The sequence below is a fragment of the Pituophis catenifer genome, unplaced genomic scaffold (genome assembly GCF_029215685.1).
Source record: "Pituophis catenifer annectens isolate HBS135680 unplaced genomic scaffold, rPitCat1.0.hap2 SCAF_3, whole genome shotgun sequence".
Taxonomy (NCBI): Eukaryota; Metazoa; Chordata; class Lepidosauria; order Squamata; family Colubridae; genus Pituophis; species Pituophis catenifer.
In genome coordinates, this window is record NW_027256883.1 from 171915924 (window position 1) to 171937405 (window position 21482).

A 21482-nucleotide genomic window follows, 5' to 3' on the forward strand; every position below is an offset into this window, starting at 1 on the left:
TTCAATTTTAAAGTTTCATCAGGCACTACCCACGCATATACTTGCTCCAATCAGAGTAGGAAGTATGCATTTATCTACATAATAAAGAACTGTTTGTTTAAATCTGTAGGCTGTCACAAGTTAAATGATGCATGGAACAAACACTAATTCACAGGAAATAAGGTATCCTTTCACATAATTGAAAAACAGTGGAGGAAAAGAGAAATATAATAAAGTCAGAGATAATCCAATGTTAAAATAAATGGCCTCAGATCAAAGCTGTACATTTTCTGTAGAGATTTTTGTTTTAATTTCCTTCTAAGCCAATGCAAGCATACCACTATATCCATAGAAGAAGTACAACTTCTATTATGAAAAACCTTTTATGGGAGACTTAGATTTTTCTGTGTCCAGAGTATTCATTCTATAAATAGAAGTTCTCTATTTTATATCAAAGGATTCTTTCATTTTAAAAAAAAATCAAAGATTTTAGATCTAAATCATGTATAATAGACCAAATAATATACCATGTATCTCAATCTCTAGAAATTGGATTGCATATATATATGCTGCTGCTTAAAAGAAGATTTGATTGATTTACTTTCAAATGTCTCCTGATTAATCTGAAATCAGGAGAAATCACGCCTGAAAGCCTCCACCAGGAATTGAGTACTAAATTCAAGCAATTTTTTAATTAGTATAATAATTTAATCATTCTATGCACTACAAATTGGGTCAATATCCCATATACAACTGAGTACCAACATTCAGTCTGTTTTCTATTTAAATATTGTTGATTTTAAACTCACCTTAATCCTGTTAGATCTCTAACAGGATTCAATCAATGGAAAAAAAGAAAAAGCAAGCAAGAAAAGCAACTGTTATAAAAAGCTATATAGAGGCTAGACTGTCACAGAAACCACAAGCCTTAGATGAATTGCACTCTAACCAAATAAACATTGGTACAGGCTTGGCCTTCACATAGAGAGGTCACCACAATCAGAGAATTATTTATCTTGTGTCTACATGTAATGTGCAAATCTTCATAATTAGTTATAAATAGCCAACTCTGACAGATTTAAAAACTGAGGCACGTGTACAGAGAGACAGGTGCTACATGTTGAGGACCCACATATATGCAGTACTGTGCAGTGAGACATGTACGGATCTGTACATTGGAGAAACAAAACAACCACTTTACAAATGTATGGCACAACATAGGAGAACAAACTCATCAGGATAGGATTCAGCAGTCCATCTGCATTTGAAAGACAAAGGTCACTCTTTTGAAGAGTCCACATTCTGGACAGACAGGAGTTCTGGTTTGAAAGAGGGATCAAAGAGGCCATTTACATTATGATTGAACAGCTCTCTCTCAACAGAAGGCGAGGGATATGATCCTGCCTATCTCCTGTTTACCACAGAATCCTTTCAGCAGTTCCAAGAATGTTCCACACCCATTTGCACTATTCAGATGACCCTGAGGCACAGATAAAGCTCCAAGTGGCCTCAAAGACTTTCAGAAAGAGTGCTAATGACTAGATGACTTCAAGGAATATAAATCTTTCCATCCTCCACCATTCAGTCAGAACTGAAGAAGTTTCTTGGACAAGAAGCGAAACATCTTCAAGGATAAACAAAGTCAAGTTGCCATTTGAAAAAGCATTTTTGTGACAACCATGACCTGGATGATGGAGAACCTTCATAGAAGTTGAGGACCCACACTGTCTAAAACAGGCATAGGAATCATAAGATTCTAAGAATGTTTTTGGATTGGATTTATTACTCGCTATGGCTTAGATGATGTTAAAAAAAAATGTCAATTGTTTCAAGTTTGGAAGTGATTGAAAAATTATTCAGTATATATGTATGTATGTATTGTGTGATTGTGATCACATACCAACATACATGTACACAAATATATACATATGTAGCATTTGTGTACAACAAATATATATTAATTCTCTAAATCTATTCTGGAAGACATTTTGTTTCAATTTATTTAAAGTACAAAATCATTGAATGCTGTAATTAGTGACTGTGTCATAGTTTCCTCTATCAAAAAAAGATGGAAGGGTATCATTTGTATAGTTCTTTCAGTTTTCATGGATTCTTCCTATTTTCTTCCCAGGACTTCAGCATGAAGGAATATTCAGGGTATCTGGATCTCAGGTTGAAGTGAATGATATAAAAAATGCATTTGAGAGAGGTAAGAACAGTTATGATTGCCTCTGCATTTGCTTTTGTACTTCAGGATTTAAGAGATGCTAAGACTGAAGTTGCAAAATAGGACAAGATCTTCTTTTCCATGGTTCTCATGCTGCTGTAATGAGTATATTCTCCATATCCTTGCCTCTCCCACTCCTCAATGCTCAATAATCTTTGGCATCTAAATCCCTTAGGTTTCTGCTTCTTGTCACATCACTATATAAACATTTCAGACTGAAGGTGTACGGAATTTCTAAAGGGCCTTATAAATTATTTGAAATTGCTTTAAGTTATGACATTTTCATAAGTAAATGGGGTAGTGACAGCAGGAAGTTCATGAGGGGAAAGTTCAGTGGAAGTGATTGAAGGGAGAACTCTTCAAATCTGACATAGGTTTCCTCACATATTTTGTCCCACAAAACTCTCATATAAAATTCTCATATTGCATCCTACATAGAAAAGAATGCCATCCTACAATGAAAAGAAAACCATTCAGTATATGGTTGTGCCTTTTTTAAAAACACTAGTTTCAGGAGGGGAGAATTATGAATGAAGCTGTTTGAAAAAATGGTTTAGGATTTTGAATATGCTGTGATTTTGGCTTCTGTTTGTATTGATTTACACCATGATCTGGTTCTTTTATAAATGTTGTTTACCTTATTTTGTTTTTAATCATTTGTATGCTGCCTGTTTTGTAAATTGGGTGATATATAAATCATTTAAATTAATTGCATTTGAGATTTTCATTAATAAATATGGTCATGGAAAGATGGGATATTTTTGTCTGTGAGACCGAAGGTAAATGTATGCAAAGTATAAATACTGCATTTTACAGAACAAGGTACTGTAAAGATACGAAGGTACATGTTGAGAGGTGTAAGGTACCAACAAGGAGAGGTGTTGGTACCTTATACCTCTCAACATCCCCAGTCAACATAGCCAAGGATAAGGACTATTGAGTTCAGCAACAGCTGAAAGTGTACAGATTCCCAAGATTCTAAGAGACACATCAAATTGTTCTAGCATTATTATGTAAATATTATATTTAACTAAAAGAAAGGTAAATAGTTTACCTATAAAACAGAACATATATTTACCGACAATGCAGTCATGGAAGCAATTCTTCTTCTGTCTGATTTTTCAGTGAAGGATTGCTCTAAATTACAGATCACCTTTCTTTGATGCCAGTACAGTACAAAACACTAACTTTTCTACATCCATTTCTCATGGTCTTGTCAAAGCACATGCAGTACTAAAACAGTAAATCCTATTAACATTTCTTGTTCTATCTTGATAAGAATTAATGTTGAGGAAAATTCTCTAATTAATTATCCTGTGAAGTATTATGATAGAACCGAGTTGCAATGGTTTCGGTTATATTAAGAAAATTAATTATTTTCAATAGTGAGGTTTTAACAGCAATCCTTTCTTTCTGTAGCTCTCATGATAGCAATAGATGGATTCCAATATGTCAAAGAAGTATGTGCTCCTGCTTTTCAGGCATGATTGATTATTGACATTGTTCATTTGACATTTTTGCAAACATTCTGAAACCAGAACATCCCAAAATAGAACTTTCATATGTTTCATTTTAAACCTCTTTGCCCCAAATCAGCCTTTGCATTACAGTATGTATCCCCTTAGTTAGAGTGTGAATTGCCTGTAGCTCCATAACATCTACTAGTTTGAACTATGTTGCTAAGAATAGAGTAGAGTAGAGTAGAGTAGAGTAGAGTAGAGTAGAGGGGAGGGGAGAGGAGAGGAGAGGAGAGGAGAGGAGAGGAGAGGAGAGGAGAGGAGAGGAGAGGAGAGGAGAGAAGAGAAGAGAAGAGAAGAGAAGAGAAGAGAAGAGAAGAGAAGAGAAGAGAAGAGAAGAGAAGAGAAGAGAAGAGAAGAGAAGAGAAGAGAAGAGAAAAGCTTTTTGGGCGAAGTGTGATTAGACACACAAGGAATTTTTCTACAGTGCAGAAGCTCTCAGTGTATATGCAAAACAACAGGGTAATAATCATAATAATGATACCAATAAAAGGGGGTAGTAGAGAAAACGAGAAAGATAATAATGCTACAGTAGTGTTAGCCTTATGCTGGATGCCATTTTTAAGAAGAGCCTGTACTACAGTGGACTAAAGCAGTGGTCCCCAACCTTTTTATCGCCGCGGCCCGCTGAGCGCGCGCAGGGGTGGGGCCACGGCCCAGGAGCCTTTGCGCAGGCCCATTGCGCACGGCCCAGGAGCCTTTGCGCAGGCCCATTGCGCACGGCCCAGGAGCCTTTGCGCAGGCCCATTGCGCACGGCCCAGGAGCCTTTGCGCAGGCCCATTGCGCACGGCCCAGGAGCCTTTGCGCAGGCCCATTGCGCACGGCCCAGGAGCCTTTGCGCTGCAGCGTTCCTGTCCCCCGGCCGCTGTGCGGCCCGGTGCCAGGTACTCCGCGGCCCGGCACCGGTCCGCGGACCGGGGGTTGGGGACCACTGGACTAAAGCACTGTTATTAACAACTGCTTCTTGCAATTACTGCAAGTTCAAATCTCACCAGGCTCAAGGTTGACTCAGCCTTCCATCCTTTCAAAGGTAGGTGAAATGAGGACCCAGATTACTTTGTATAAATATACAAAAGTATGAAGGCTATTGCTTAACGCATTGTAAGCCGCCCTGAGTCTCCGGAGAAGGACGGCATATAAATTAAAGCACAAAAAAAAAGAAAAAAAAAAAAAGAATGGGAATTTATTTATTTATTTTTGAGCCAAATATCTGTTTTCATTTTCAAAACAAAATCTTATTTAATTTTCCTTCCTCCCATATTTTGCAGTTTGTTTGTTTTTTAAGATGTGCAAATATCCTAATTACTCTATTGTTATTGTCTTTGTTTTGTGGTAACCAGGGGAGGATCCACTGGCTGGAGACCAAAATGACCATGATATGGATTCAATAGCGGGTGTCCTAAAGCTCTATTTTCGTGGACTAGAACATCCCCTTTTCCCCAAGGAAATCTTTCATGACCTGATTGCCTGTGTCAGTAAGTAGCACAAAAATGCACCTGCCAGTTAGCAATATTGCAAGGAAATAATTTATATGTGTGTATTAATACTGACCTATAAATAGATGCAAACAAATGAAGATCTTTGAATATTTAAAGTAGAAATTATTTTCTTCCCTTGCTCATTTTCTCATGAAATAGTGATTATATCTAATCTCGACTCTGTGGTGTGTTGCCATCCTATTCATCTCTGCTGAGTATCTTTTCTTTAATCCTGTGTATTTTGGACTTAATGCAATCTTTTAGTAACCAGACCACTGGCTTCTCAGAACATTTCTTAATCCTGACAGTATCTCACAGGAAACTAAGAGATCTGAAACATGTCAGTTTGCTTCTGAGATAGTAAATATACAAAATCGGAATAAAACATCATTGTTTGCGTCTCACTGGGTCATAAACTAATGGAGCAATTTGTATTTCTCTTAATCTTCATCTGAATCCCACCTCACATTGCTGTTAATCTGGGGCTTCTATTTTGATTAACTGATTAAAAGGGTGATTCTGTGTGCTGCCCCAGTAGACTAAGTGATAATTCTAGCTTGTAAGGCTAATGCTGATAGAATAAGATTAAGGATATAGATTTTAAAGATCTGTCTCTCTCTCTTTAAACAAAAGCTTTTTTTTTTTTAATGTTGAAACGTTTGCCTATTTGGGGGTTTGATCCAGTCCTTCTTAGCTCCCTCATCTCACCATATTATTAGCTTATTCTTCCCAATGTTATTTCATTTGATTATGCTAAAGAAAAGTGACTGACTAGGTAAATTAGTAAACTAAAAATAATCCAATGCAGAACATTTTTACTTTAAAGGGAGTCCTTTAAGGAATTGTTTTGCCCTTTTTTTGCCTTTATCATTTGAAGGCAATGTAAGATCAATATGACTTCATCATTTACTTAATTATCTATTTGAGAAACAGACACTAACCGCTGTCTGTTGGTCAGCATCTACCTTAAAGATATTAGACAATCTTCACAGTATTTTTCTGCAGCATATAGGAAACAAATTAAGCTGGTAACTTACACCTCATCATTTCAAGGGTATTAATACTTTCCCTGGGACTGATAGGTTTACAGTGAACGTCTTGGTGCTGACTCACTTCTATAACAAACAGTGAATTCATTGTCAGAGCATAAGGACCATGCTGGAAAAAGCCTTTGAAGTAAGATATAGGAGAGCTCCTCTTAAAAAGATCTGCAGTTTCATTTTCACAACAAATGAGTCTACACAGTTCAACTTTGTTAGATGAAAAGAGCAGCTTGTTGCCAAATAATTCTGAACTTCCAGAGCCAAAGCTTTGTGCTGCCCACTTTTTTCCCATTATATTGCTGCAGACATAGCTCTTTGTCTCATCATTCAGGAATGCTAATCTGCCTGTGGAATATTAAGCTAAAGATTTCTTTTGAAACACCCACCTTAAGAAACTAAGTGTAATAGACTATCTGATGTAATTGCTACAATGGATAGTATTCAGTACTTCCACACTTGACCAACTTCAGATATTCATGTCCTGTTTTGTTAAATCAGAATACAATGAAACGTTTCGTACATCTTCACATAGACAAAACATTCTAAAATTATAATTCTCAGTAGTACCATTCTGAAATTTGGAGAGAAAAATGTCCAATTACCAAAAGCAAAATTATGAGGTTGCTCTCTGCCACTACCCTTTGCATTCCAGAATGCTTCCCCCTATCTCAGTATGCCTTTTTAAAAAATTAAAAAATAAAACAACCATACACGGATCAATAAAGCAATGAGGGAGATTATAATACATAAAAGCAGAAGCATAAAGCATAGATATGTGATTTGTCCCACATAGGGATAATATTAAGACTTTACATTTTTAACTGTAATTCTAATGAAGTTGTGGATTTGGATATTTTTCCATATCCATATTCATCTGTATAGATGAAAGTGATTTATTAAGAATATTTTCTTGATTTCACAAAACAATTGGAGACCAATTGGGATTTCTTTAATATTTTTACTGCTATACTGATTTTTATTCAATTCTTAAAAAATACAAGCATAGAAATATGTTCTTAAATTTTCAAATGTTTTGCTATAGATAACTTGCCAACCAATAAAAAATATTTCATTAATTCCTTGTGTTGCTTTATTTTGTATAGAAATTATTATTTAAAAGGTCATAAAAGCCATACTAGTATTAATTAGTAAAGACTGTTGTCTAATTATTTCAGATTCTCAAAACTTTATGTCAAAATGGAGACTAATCCAAAGATGTTAATATCTACCAATTTGATTATAGTCCTTTAAACTCAGTCTAGAAACAGACTGATAGTGTAGTGTACGATAGTGGAAGATGATGTGGTACCAACTATGACTAATTTTTATAGTTGGCTTTAAATGAATTGATGAAATTGACTAAAGAGAAAATAGCAACTGTCAGCCCTTCAAGGTAGTCCAGACCAGGAGTTCAAAGATATAGTACTACTTTTATTATAAGGTCATTGTATCAGAATGTTGCAAGTCTGAAAGTGCTTCTCCTCTTTCTGCCTTTATTTTCAAGAGAAGTATAATCACTCACTGTTTAGTGGCTTCCTTTAGTGATCATTTGCAAATGCAGTATTTTTTTTTATCCTTTTCTGACCAACATGTACACTTAACATCCAAATGTGTGCCCCTGACAAGAGGGCATGCCAGAGGAAAACTAATGCTGATGTAGCTTTTATGAGAACTTTAGCTAAACAAAATGGTAACAGCCAGTGTTGTAGCAGCATCTCTCTCTCACACACACTCACTCACTCCGTCTCCTCCTCCCCCCTCTCTCTCCCCTTTCCCCCTCTCCCTACCCCCCTCTCTCTTGTATTTGCTTAGCAACCATTTTGTTTCTGATTTAACGAATGAATTGTACTCACTGAATAAGGAGAAGGTGTGGGGAGGGTTGAGTTTGAGAGACTTCCTCAAATTACATTCCTATTTTGGATTCAGATTTCTCTTTTGACTGTTTTCTGGATTGCAGCTCTTCCTGTTCCTCAAGATTATTCTCTTATCTCATTATAGTACCTTAAAAACAGCCAAGCAAATTTTCAAGAGAGCCTGTTAGGTTTGATGTAAAAATTGGGTGTGATATTGAAGAGAGTTCTCTGGTTTTAAATTATGTAGCATTCCATACTTTAAGCAATTTGAACATTCTAGTTGGTTAAAAGTGATTGCATTGCCTCATTAATAGCAAATTGAGACTGTTGAACCATTTTTATCTCTTATCTTCCCCGTCCCCTGTTCTGGTTGACATATTTCCATAGAAAGCAGTAGGCTGTAAATCCTAATCAGTTTCTCCCAAAAAACCTGCTTCTACAGCATATACCAGGGGTCCTCAAACTACGGTCCAGGGGCCGCATACAGCCCACCGAAGCCATTAATCTGGCTTGTGCAGGACCACGAGGCTGCCCCGCCCACATCCACCCGCCAGCCCCCATCCTTCGGCCGAGCACAGGTCTTACCTTTCCAAGCCCCATGGGCTGGAACTGGAAGGTAAGGCTAATATTTTTGGCCTGCAGAGTGCTACTGGAGAGCCAAGGTGGTGCAGGCTACTTCAGCTGACTGCTAGCTCCAGTTCGGCAGTTCAGATCTCACCGGTGCAAGGTTGACTCAGTCTTCCATCCTTCCAAAGTCAGTAAAATGAGGACCCAGATTGTTGGGAGCAATATGCTGACTCTGAAACCACTTAGAGAGGGCTGTAAAAGCACTATGAAACAGTATATAAGTCTAAGTGCTGCTGCTATTGCTACTGGAGGTGAAAAATGGGGCGCACAGACGCCCCGGGAGGCCAAGAAACAGCCCATTTTAACCTGTTTTTGGCCTGAAGAGTGTTTCTGGAGGTGGAGGAGGTGAAATAAGGGGCGCATGGTTTTTGGCCTCCCCCACTTCCAGTAACACTCTGCAGGTGAAAAACACAGCGCATGGAGTCCTCCTGGGGCATCCGCGCGCTCTGTTTTTCACCTCCCCCACTTCCAGAAAAGAGAGAGAGAGAGAGGGAGAGGGAGAGAGAGAGAGAGAGAGAGAGAGAGAGAGAAAGGGAGAGTGGGAGGGAAAGAGACGAGAGAGAGAGAGACTTGTTGATTGCAAGCTCCTTGGGGCTGAGAAGAATTGCTGCAAAACTGAGTTTCCTGAAGTGGACCACTAGACTCCTAAACAACTGAAAAATGATCTAGTAAAAAGAAAAGTCAACCAAAAGAGCAACATGCAAACAAAAGCAAATAAAACACCCCCAGGAGCAAAACAAATTAAAGTTTAATGTGTGTGCATTGTTTAATGGACTGCTAAATTGGCCATGCCCACCTAGTCACATGACCTAGCCACGCCCACCCAGTCACATGACCACCTAACCACCACCTAACCACACCCGTCCAGCTGGTCCGGCCCCCAGCAGTTTGAGTGAATTGGCCCCCTGTTTAAAAAGTTTGAGGACCCCTGGCATATACAGAGCCCCAAAACATTTTTGGAAGTAAAAGTTATGCTTGAGATGACCACATGAGGCATTGCAGCTTGTTCCCTAAATTAATAATAAACAAATGTAAACATTAATAAACATTCTGCTTGGGTGTGAAGCCTGGTGGAGGATGGCAGGTGCCCATAAAGGAAGGAGTAAAGGAGGGGTTACATACAGATGATATCGCTCAACCATATTCTACATTTTATATTTATTTTTCTATTTAAAAAATACTTATAGACTACCATTAAGGGTAAGAGCAGAAGCAAGGAACTCTCCAAAATAAATAAAAGATACTGCAAAGTTAAATAGTAATGAAAATAATGGTGCTGAGTAGAACAAAAATATCCCCACTCCCCAAATACCATCAGAAATCATATAATGCATTGGGCAGTCCAATAAAAATGCAAGAAAAGCCACCAAAAACAAATAGTTCTTTGATGTTTTTCAAAAAGCCTATGTCAGGAATTCCTGGCAATGCATTCTTGAGATTTAGGAGCCATTGCAGAAGTTCTTTCCTTGTGCCTACAATTCTAATTGCTTTCAGCAAACAGACATGTAACAGGAATTTTCGGTTGATCTCCTTAAAGTACAGGCAGGCTGATTAGGAGGTAAGGATTACATCATATAACTTGGTTCCAAAGATTAGTTTTAAAATTTAAACCAGCACATTAAAGTAGGCTCAGTGCAATTGGTATTGTGTACATCCCCTTAATCAATCTCAACAATATCATTGGGCCAACTACATTCTTCCCTGCACCAGTTAAACTTGTTGAATTCCCTTTAAAGTCAGGATCTGGCCAGGCAGAGTTCAGCACCTGATGGACAAAGTCGCTCGCATTCGTTGGATCCCATGCATATGAGATGCCCGGTGAGAGGTGTTGCCCTGGTATCTGGGAACAATTTGATCCAATTGGCCCTGATGAAGTGGACAAGGCCCTTGATGCTGTCAGTGCTGTCAGTTAGATCCTTGTCCCTCCTGAATGGTGAAAGCTTCCAGGATGGTGACTAGCAGATGGAACCAGATAGTGATTAATGTATCACTAGAGGGGGGAACATTTCAGGAAGCTTTTAAGCAAGCCCTGATTCGCTCCCTTCTTAAAAAAACCCCACCATTGGATGGATCCCACCTGCCTTGACAATTTCGTCCAGTTTCCAAACTCCCATTCTTAGGGAGGGTCGTAGAAAAGGTGATGGCCTGGCAGCTGCAGAGGATCCTAGATGAAATGGATTATCTGGGGCAAGTCTCTTTTTTTTACCTTCATAATCACATTGCTAACATGCAAAAAAACAACAAAGACCCGTATCCATAACACTTCTGCTATGCAGTGAATTCTCAGTGCCTTAGCATGTGATAAAATAAGATTTACACATGTTCAAACATAAAAATGTTTAAATATCAGATTATTCTTATAGCTGTGAAAATGTCAACCAGAATTTAGAGTAGTGAGCTAAAGTGTGACCAAGGTATTCTGTTTTAATCATATGGTCTGAACGATTGTCTATGTAGCTGTTCTCTTTTTCTTTAGCAATGGACAACCTGCAAGAGAGAGCTCTGCACATCCGAAAAGTCCTGCTGACATTGCCTAAAACCACATTGATTGTAATGAGATACCTCTTCACATTCCTCAGCCAGTAAGTGTTCAAGTAATTGACTACTGTAGCTATTATATTGGTATTCTGGAGGAAAATATTAGAATCTTAAAGTTGAAAGACACTTTGGGGGCTGTCTAATCTCACACCTACTTCTTGCATGAACTTTATAGTTCATCCATCTCCAACAGAAAATTGTTCTTTCCCAGCTTGAAGATCTTTATTGAGAAAGAATTCACTCAACTTCCTGCTGGTGGTTTTATTATCATTTTTTCTTCTTCTTCGCATTATGGATTTTTTATAAGTTTCAGCTAAAATCCTTTCTACCAGAAGAATTTAAGGTAGATTGAAATCCTCTTTTATAGGGCTGCAAGGTAATCTGAAAAGTTAACTATCATAAATATGGTCCCTTAGAATTGTTCTGTTGAATCCCAAAGATTCCTATTTAATTGGCCTCAGGAACGGAACAATATCAATATTAGAAAGCGAAATATACAGGAAAGTGTAATGCCCATTTCACTGTTATGGTGTTTTAAACCATTCTCAGAAATTGCATCAGAATTTTGTATCCTGCTTAAATTACAAAGGTATATTTGCTCATTTGCTCAGCAAGTATTTTCCTCTAGTACTAGGAACAGGAGAAAATAATTTTGCAGACAAATATTTGTACAAACCCATGTTTGACTTGCTTTAAGATGTTACCCTTTTAATTCCTGAGATTTCACTAGCCAGATGCATGTGATTTCAGTTCTGCTTTTACAGCCAAGAGACTTATTTTAAGAGAAAAGGGCAGGCTGACATTCTAATGTATGTATCCATTAACTAGTTTTCTGCCAGATATATGGGGAATGTGTACAATTCTGCTGTTTGTAGGCAGTATTTTGTATTTGGAATATTGCATGCTTGGTTTCATGTGTCTCACCTACACGGAGATACTTCTGTGCATTTATGCAGTCTTTTTATTAGTATTTAAATGAGGCACAATATTGGAATTTGTGCTTACAATATCATGAGCACCTTCCTCACTCTACTATAGATATTAAAATGATTCCTATAAAAGTTTTCGTAAAGGGTATTTCTGTACTCTTTCTCCAAATAGGCTATTCACATACTGTCACTGTCTTTCCTCTCGTTTGTGCTCTGGTACAAATTTTGAGGGTGTTGATGTTGACAGTACACATTATGGCATAGTTTAGAAGCATGTAATTCATGCTAAAAAGGACAGAGGGGAGAAAATCCCAAAAGATGTCTTTAATAAAGTTATTTATTCATTTTTAGGGCTGTCATTGGAGAATTTATATACTTCTAGACAGCTAATGCTAGGTGCTTTTACTGGAGTAATTTGTGTAAGTAAATAAATAAATCAGTGCCTAGATAAATGGCAGCATCTAGCTGATCTTGATTACAATAGTTTTGAAGAAACAAACAAACAGGATTCCTTGAATGGGAAACCATTAGAAAATACCTGATTAGAAAGTACCAGATATCTTCAAAATAGGCAGAGACAAACCATTTCTTTTTTTGTTGCCAAGAAACAAAATGGATATATTTATAAAATCATCAGGAGGTGATCTCAACTCAAAGGATGTTTTATCTTTAAGCAAATAAATACCCCTAAGCAGACTGCTGGGAAAGATATTTTCTTAAACTACAAGACAGGTGGCTGTTGGTATATAATCCAGGGGTACAGCTAAGGGATTTCTCTTTTAGATATATCCTCTAATGTTTATATTGTTTATTAAATCTTAATGCTTACCCTGCTCCAGAAATGCAGCTTACCCACAATATAAAAAAAGATAGAGTTAATGAGCCATGTAGCAAGCTCTTAGGCTTCCAATGCTGCACTAAAAATCTATATCTTTGTAACTTTATCAAAAGATATATATTGGGGGGGGGGGGCTACAACTGTTGGGGCAGTATATTCCCTAGGGATTGGGCCACCATGAAAAAGGCCCGAGTTCGAGTCCATCCCCACAATTTCAGAAGACAGAATCATTTTATTCTTCCAAAAGAACTATTTCATTCTGCCTTTCCAATATTCTGCAAATATTCTAATTAAAGAACATGGAGTGAAGTAGCTTGAATGTTATCCAATGTTACATATGCATGGGAGAAGCTGAAGGTCAAGTGCTAGATACTGAATTTTGTTAGCTAGCCAAGTTTATTCTATTCTTAAAGATAAATAAATAGCAATGTACTGGATTTCTGGCATGCTTCCTCTGCGTGTTTTGTAGGGAGAGGTACAGTTAAATATATGACAAATTATTCAAGTAAAATTACTTTTTACATTGAACACATTTTTCTCAGCTAAATCCTGATTTCAGGCTGTCAAACCCAGTTCTTATTGAAAGGTTATGAAATGCTTTCAAGTTAGATTCAAAGTGCTGCTTAAGTGTGGAGTAAGAATGCATCTCCCTTTGTTCTTTGGAGTTTGAAAGGTGAAACATCAGCAACTGAACTGTGGTCTGGGCAGTTGAAAATACTATTTTATAAATGACAGTAGTGGAGTATGGAGGATGTAGGGATAAGCTTTCCCAACCTTTAAAGCAAAGCTGTTCTTCTGAGTCTTTTTGTTTACCTTCAGAAATTTCCAGTATGTCAGACTGACTAATGCTTCAAATGCCTATGATTGACATTCCATGTTGAGCATTGACATGAAACTTTTAGTGTTCTGTTTGAAAAAGAATGATATTTTGGCTGTGAAGAATGGATATAAATTGGGGGGGAGGGAATCAAAGGGGTGTGTTAGAATCCTTACAGTGTTATGCTGTGAACCATGCAGCATCATATTCAGTCACACTTTCATCTGCTTCTTGGCTCTTTATGAGGTGTGGCTAGTGCAGCTGTTCTCTAGGCAGGGGGCATGCAACAAATGCCAAAAAAAATGCTGGCAATAATGTGCAGCCTGCACTAAAATGAAGCTAGATGGTGAGTCTTCCATCCCTCATTACACACAGACACACGCATACACTTTTAACAAATGTTCTCTGTGTTAATTGAACATAAAATGAAAATTGTTCCCCCTATTAATTAAAGAAATCCATGTGCTATCCAGTAGAAAAATGTTCTGAACATCTTCTGCTACAGAAACATCATCCTTACAAAGAAAATTAAACTTGTTATAAGATATCAAATGCAGAAAAACTCTCTCTCTCATCTTCTGTATGTAGTCGATTTTAAGCGTAACTTTAGTTGAGTAGTCTCAAGACACTCTTGCTACTTTAGATCAGATTTCTATTATAGAAAATTACTCTAGATGTGGGAGTTTGGGATATTGTTCTCTATTGCCACTCTGTTCTTTTTTTTTCCCTACAGTTTATCTCAGTTCAGTGAAGAGAACATGATGGACCCCTATAATTTAGCCATCTGCTTTGGACCCACACTGATGTCAGTGCCTGAAGGCCATGATCAGGTCTCCTGCCAAGCTCATGTTAATGAGCTCATCAAAACTATAATCATACAACATGAGAATGTCTTCCCAGGACCAAGAGAGATGGAGGGACCTGTATACACCAGGGGTGGAAGCACTGAGGATTACTGGTACGGTAGGATGTAAAGGGAGAGAAGTGAAGGGAGCAGTGTGCTACTTCAAAGTGCTGGTTCCAGGATTTATCCTGTTTTTGTTATCTGTATTGTGTAAAGACAAAATGGTTGGAGAGACTTAAATGCAACCAGGTTTGCCACACTAAAAATATAGACCTCTTGGATTTGGCAGAAGGTATCTGGCATGATTACACATTATTATATTGTAGAAAAGTAATCCAGTCAGACTTGTTCATGAAACTGTCTAATGGTATTATGGTGATTACCATAGCCAGATTGTGGAAATATTGTACCGGCACACTGCCTGAATCCATCATTGACATCCATCACTTTTCTCAGCATGTCTTGCGCAGCTTTCCTTCAGCGGCAAAGTTGATAGCAGGTGAGCCAAAAAAGCTCAAATTGGTTTAATTTCGAGGCAACATTGACAAGGGAGACAACCTTATTTTCTCCCTAATACCACACACAAGAGGCCTGTTTGTGCCTTTGTTCTGAAGCCAACATTTGCAAACAATTTGACGGGAGTAACCTTTTTTACCAGGTGAATGCGGAGGGGGATACTCCAGTTATAAACAGGAATTGTTTGCTCCACTCATTGAAAGGGAGACTGTTAAAAATGATCCCCTCCCCCAACAGATTCTGTTGCACTTTTGGGCAATCAATTATGTTGGTTTCATTTTTCTTCTTCTGAAGTATCATCCCAAGGCTGCAAAAAAAATTATTTTCACATTTTCCACAAAAGAAACCCATTCCACCAAGTTGGAGTCACTCTATTAGCTGCCAATCTTAATTTTCTTTATTTCTATTGCCTTTCCCTTTGTTTAAAGATTAATGTCCCTAAGTTGATTATAAAATGGTCTCAGAGCTATAAAAATGAGCTTCTGGTAATGTCTTTATTTGGTGCCTGTAGGATATCATGCATCCTCAGCAGGGGAACAAGGTCTGGAAAATGGGTTTCTACTGCTTCAGCTGTTCAAGTTTTAACAAATGTTCTAAATTATGATAAACAGTAAAGGAAACAGAAGCACCTACTGTGAACAATTGGCTTGAAAATTTCTTTTGGGTAAATAGATTATCTATAACCATGGACCCTTCTCATTGCACTGGAATAGAATTAAATCTTCCAAAGAGGTTTGCCAAGACATTCTAAATGTTGTGTAAATAAATTTGCTTAGTTGTAATGTTATTTCTGACTTGACATTTACCTGTATATACTATATTAAGAAAATAAAATACATTTTTGGAAAAAAAAAATAATTGGAGGCCAATATAAAATATTTAATATTTTTGTGTGTTTTTTTGCAAGCTGAGTGTCTCTAAATGGTAGTTTCAAAAGCAATTTAATTTCCATTATTCTCCATAGTTTATGTTCTGCTTAATTTACATTTCTAATACCTTGGGTGTAATATGTTTGCTCCAGACCCCCCACCCCCCACCCCAAAAAAGGAACGGCTATGAGAGAAATAAGGCACTGAATCTTAATATCTCAGAACTGGATGAATCACAAGTCCAAATAATTGAGGGTTCTTCCCTGAATAACTCTTTTTCAACAGTAGATCAAGGAGTTCTTGAGAAGCAATGTGCTTCTTGGGACCATGAAGTTAATGTTAAGCAAGACCCATCTTCTTGCAGTGAGACTTATTGGCTGCCAAATGCATGAGGGCTTATTTTAAGGAGCTAAAACAAACCTTTCATTTCTCCCCTGCTTGCTGATGAAACATGTATCCTCTAATTCCCAGGCCACCTATAATTATATTACTGCTGATGTATTTGTGGATTCTAAATTTCTTTGGTCTTCCCTAAACCTTGCAGTGATTAGCACTCACAGCAGGGTTACCATTTTTGAGCTCTTGCCTCTACAATACATGCTGAATCATTAAGTATCCAGCTGACACTACCAGGTTTGATACACTCTCGAAGCAAGAGAGATCTTCTAATTTTCTGTGTTTATTTTTTCCCCTATGGTAAGAAGATTAAGAAATAGTGTAGAATCTAAACTAAACATTAGATCTAAATCTTGTATCTAGCTAAAGTGATATATTAACCACAATAAAAAACAAAAACAAAGTTCAATGCATCCCTGTTACTCTGCTCTAGGAATCATTTCAATCTTGTTTGTCTGATTTGAGGGTACTGTAATACATCACTGAATAAATCTCTGTGCCATGTACTGCTAAAAAGAAGAAGAAGAAAAGAAATAGTATAGAATCTGAGGTTTGGTGTCTAATCCTTTCCACTGGCAAGGGAGAGTTCAGAAAGCAGCAAGGAATATTTCTAGAGATGCCTTTAGCATCTCTAAAGGCATCTCTGAATTCATACTGTGTTAAATCAACCAATTTTAACTGAAGATTAAAAACAAAATTATATATGATCCCTAAGTGAAAAATACAAAGTTTGAGCAAATTCTTTATCAAAACTTTCTTAAGCTAAATGCACAAAAAGTAGTTAATGAAGATAGACAGCAAAACAAGCAGTGATAGACAGTTCACAAGCAGTATTTTAACTCTGAATATAAAAGGTATTTTCATACTGTAGTTTTGTCTTTTTCCTGCATTTTAGATTATATAGCATTAATTTCTTTCAGTTTTGAGAGTGGTACTAATATCACTTAGCCATTTTTTCCCAGGTACCACATATATCCATAAACATGGCAACCTTATGCACTTACTCAATATTTATGGAACAAATTGTACTGAACATTTTGATTCTGAAAATCTTGTGAAAATGGTGGGTTTAGTCTCTGATGAAGTTGTAATGTCCATAATATCAGGATACAAGTGTGCAGTTACCCAACACAACTTTAAGATGAGAGGAAAGACTACTATGTTCCTAGAAGGAAACTTAATCATAAGAACACATTCTACATTCTACAACTCTTTCTTCAAAGATTAAGAAATTCAAGATATTTCTTCTGTGCAAAGTAATTGAATTTGGAAAATCATCAACTTTAGTAACTGGTCACCATCTGTGATGCCTCATAATTATAACACTGCTTGGATTTCATAGTCTTGCAGCAGGAGTCTGGTAATAGCTAAACAAATTCGCTTTAAAGGAAAAAAAACCCATATTTTTCCACTTGTAATTTCTGTTTGTTATTCTTCCATATCAGCATATAAATAAATGGTCATGTAAGAAAGAAAATATATATTTTACAGAAAGGAAGCATGTCTCAGTAAAATCTCAACTTGAAGTGTATTTTTTTTCTCCACTGCATGTCATTACATTTTAATTATATACTTTATTTAAAATTAATTATGAAATTTCAGTCACTAGTTTTATATATTATATTCTGCCTTGGAAAATATAGAAACCTAATTTAATACATAATCTAACATAATTGAAGGTGCAGAATTTGAGGGATGCTAAAATGTTGTGCGTTTCTATGCAATAATTGCAATTACATTTTATTAAATGTGTGTACAAATGCTAATAAATACACTTTTATTAAAATAGCTAACAAAAATGCCTAACAGTACAATAGGAAAAATGTTACTATAAGTTGCTAACTGAAAAAAATCAATTTATATTGATGGTATGAGCTTTTTTGATTTTTCTTTTACTCTCAAGGTACATGATTGGTGAAGTCACCCAGAATACACTATGGATACCAATATTTTTTATTCCTTCAGCAAAGGGGCAAAATGGATGCCTGAAATACTGCAAAATCTTAAACCACTCTTTTCTTATTATTGTTGTAACACTTAAAGGCCACTCCAATCAATCAACTCTAAGCAGCCTTGCCCTTTAAACCTCTTAAAAACAGAGAAAATCAGCTTGATTTTAGAAAGATTAAAGGAGATATTGGTGCATAAGATTCGGGGAGCTTTAAGATATTATATCCATTTAGCTTTTTTAAAAAAAGGAAGGAAGGAAGGAATTGGTCCAGGCAATTATGTGGTTTTTAATGTATTTTTAATGTATGTATTGGACTTATTCTAGACCACACAAAGTCTTGGAATTGAGTGACCTTAACAACTTTTATTTTGACATTTGCATAAAGGATAAAAATGTATTTTGATACTAAATCATGAACTTATATCTATTTATTGAGATTTTTTGAAAATATCAGTTGTTGTCACATTCTTCATTCTGTTTATCCTTGTAAAATATAAAGCTGATCTGTTCCACAGTAGAAATAGTGCCGACACACAGAAACATCCCCATATCTTTTCCTCTGCAGATAACAGCCATTCACCATAGCATGCTTCTGCCCCTATTTCTCACTAGAACAACAGAAATGCGCTCCTTCACAAAGAGAAGGAAGTTGAAATGAAATGTGGGAGGAATGCCTAAGTCTCCCCATCTTCATAATTGCCTATACAAGAAAGACCCATATGCCTGCATGTGAGTCAATCACGAGAAATACAGGACTTTGCACTGTGGAAAAAGGCTGGTCTTTGTTATCTATGATCGATTAACAACAAGCTTGCTTTCCCCCCTTAGTACTAAGACAGGGCAAAGCAGTCCCTTTCTTTAGGTACTGGAAAAGATTGTGTACATCTGCCTTTGTCTGCTCAATTGGATGACCCTGATAATATATAATCCACCACCATATGGAAAAAGACCACCTTTGGTTCTGATTTGATTTTCTACCTCAGAGTCTTGAATCAGACTAATGGCATCTGTTAAACTTTTAATATCCTTGCAACCTCTCTCTTTTTCAAATTTGTACTAAGCACCCTCTATATTCACATGTGATTTTAGGAATTTAGTTTTTATTTTTAAAAATAGCCTGCTGAAAATTAGAAGATGAAAGCTATTCTGAGAGAGATGGGCAGTTAAGAAATACAAAATATAAACACACACACACACACACATTTCTGCATTTGACTTTCTCTCTCTACTACTTTCCATTAACTACAGAGGCCTTTTTTCATGTCTGAGGAAAAGACTCCTTCAACAGGAGGGAATGGGAAAGCACTTCCTGAAAAGCTGGGACCTCATAGGATTATCAGAACCTTAAGTTAACAAGTACTTTTTTTTCTGAGTTAAAGCAATACTGAATTGAAGATTCTTGCCTCCAACATTTCATATTTGAAACATGTTCATTAGATCAGCAAAACGTTAGAGAAGTTAAAATTTACCAACAGAGCTCATGTGCCATTTAAATTTAAAATTATCAGGCATCATTGACAGAGAAAAACCTTTTCCGCCAGCCATAAAGAATAGATCATACTGAGATACTTGGATCAATGGTTTGGCTCAGTCTAAGGCAGATTCACATGATCATTATTGCTACTATAGATAATATTTTTCACCATCTACCTCACTTATTTCAGGATATCAGAAAAGCTACGTTCTGATTGTCTGAAGCACTTCATCTCTATCCTCCGGTGTCATGAAGGAGCTTCTTTTCCCATTCAGAAATAAAATCAAAGAGAAAAATGATCAGTCACTCGATTATCAACATATTTAGTCTGAAGAACATGATAATATGCAACTTTATTCCAACATTGCTTTTCAGATCTGAATTAAGCAAAGATAAGATACTAGTGATACCTGAAGGTGTTACCTGAAGTACCACATACCATTTTAATGATGTGGTTATGATAAAGATTGCAGCCATAAGTCTAACCTTCTGTGCATTTCTTTCTTCTACAGTGAAAGCCCTCATGGAGAGACTGCCTCCACAGAAGATGCCACTCAGGATATAACTATTGAACACCATACAAGTGATGATGGTAAGCTCCTATCTGATAGATTCTTCCACAGTCCCAGTTTTTCTCATATTTGGAATGAAATATTGAAATATCATCTTTTTATTTATTTATTTATTTATTTATTTATTTATTTATTTATTTATTTATTTATTTATTTATTTATTTATTTATTGGTCCGATTTATATGCCGCCCTTCTCCAGAGACTCAGGGCGGCTTACAATGCGTTAAGCAATAGCCTTCATACTTTTGTATATATCTGCTTAGTAGGGCTTTCGCCCCCCCGCCCCCCAAGCAGTGTTCTTTTTTATACAAAGTCAGTTTATTGCCCCCACAATCCAGTTCCTCATTCTTCTTCTTGGAAGAACATAGTGGGTTGTGGGTATTGCAAAAATATCATTATGAATTCTGAAAAATAAGCTGTAAGAGAAATTGATTCCATTACATTTCTTTTGCAATAATGCTTCCACTGGTATTGGGTAATTAGCAAATATTTTTAGATTCACACATTTTATCTGATGGCAACCAACATTTAACAGACTGGACATTGGTATTAAATTTATAAGTGTTTTAGTTAAAGATGTGTAGAATATTCTGTGCACAAAGTATTTTGTGCATTGAACAACTGTTTTGGGATGGTTTGCACTTGAATCAAAACAGACAGTTTGGATGTGATGGGACAAAATGAAGAGTATTTTGTTCTAGGTACAGCCAGCGAACAGAAATTGTTCAGGAGGGTAAAAAGAGGAAAAGCCAAGGATATTGGCAGACGCACAGGAAGAGGAAAGAAAGGGAAACCCTGCGAGGCTTTAGGGGCAGATGGGCCATTGTTACACTGAGAGTCTGTTCCATACTTCTTAGATCATTGTAGAAAGGAGTAGAAGCATAAACCAGCAGACTGGTGGAAGCAGTGTTTGAGAAAATAGAAGGAAGGTGGCTTGTGGGAAGGGACATACAGGAAGGGCTGAAAAAAGCTGAGAGAAGGAATGACATGTATTATCTTTGCTGTACTTGCC

General features: G+C 36.8%; 1 protein-coding gene across 1 annotated transcript in view; it reads left to right on the forward strand.

The window, feature by feature from the left end:
• SRGAP2 (SLIT-ROBO Rho GTPase activating protein 2) overlaps positions 1–21482 on the forward strand; it is a 212878-nt gene that overhangs the window by 180853 nt on the left and 10543 nt on the right. The window contains exons 14-18 of the mRNA XM_070941550.1: positions 2111–2188; positions 5065–5199; positions 11202–11307; positions 14581–14805; positions 20410–20489. Of these exons, the coding sequence (XP_070797651.1) occupies positions 2111–2188; positions 5065–5199; positions 11202–11307; positions 14581–14805; positions 20410–20489 (624 nt within the window). The remainder of the gene's footprint in view (positions 1–2110; positions 2189–5064; positions 5200–11201; positions 11308–14580; positions 14806–20409; positions 20490–21482) is intronic.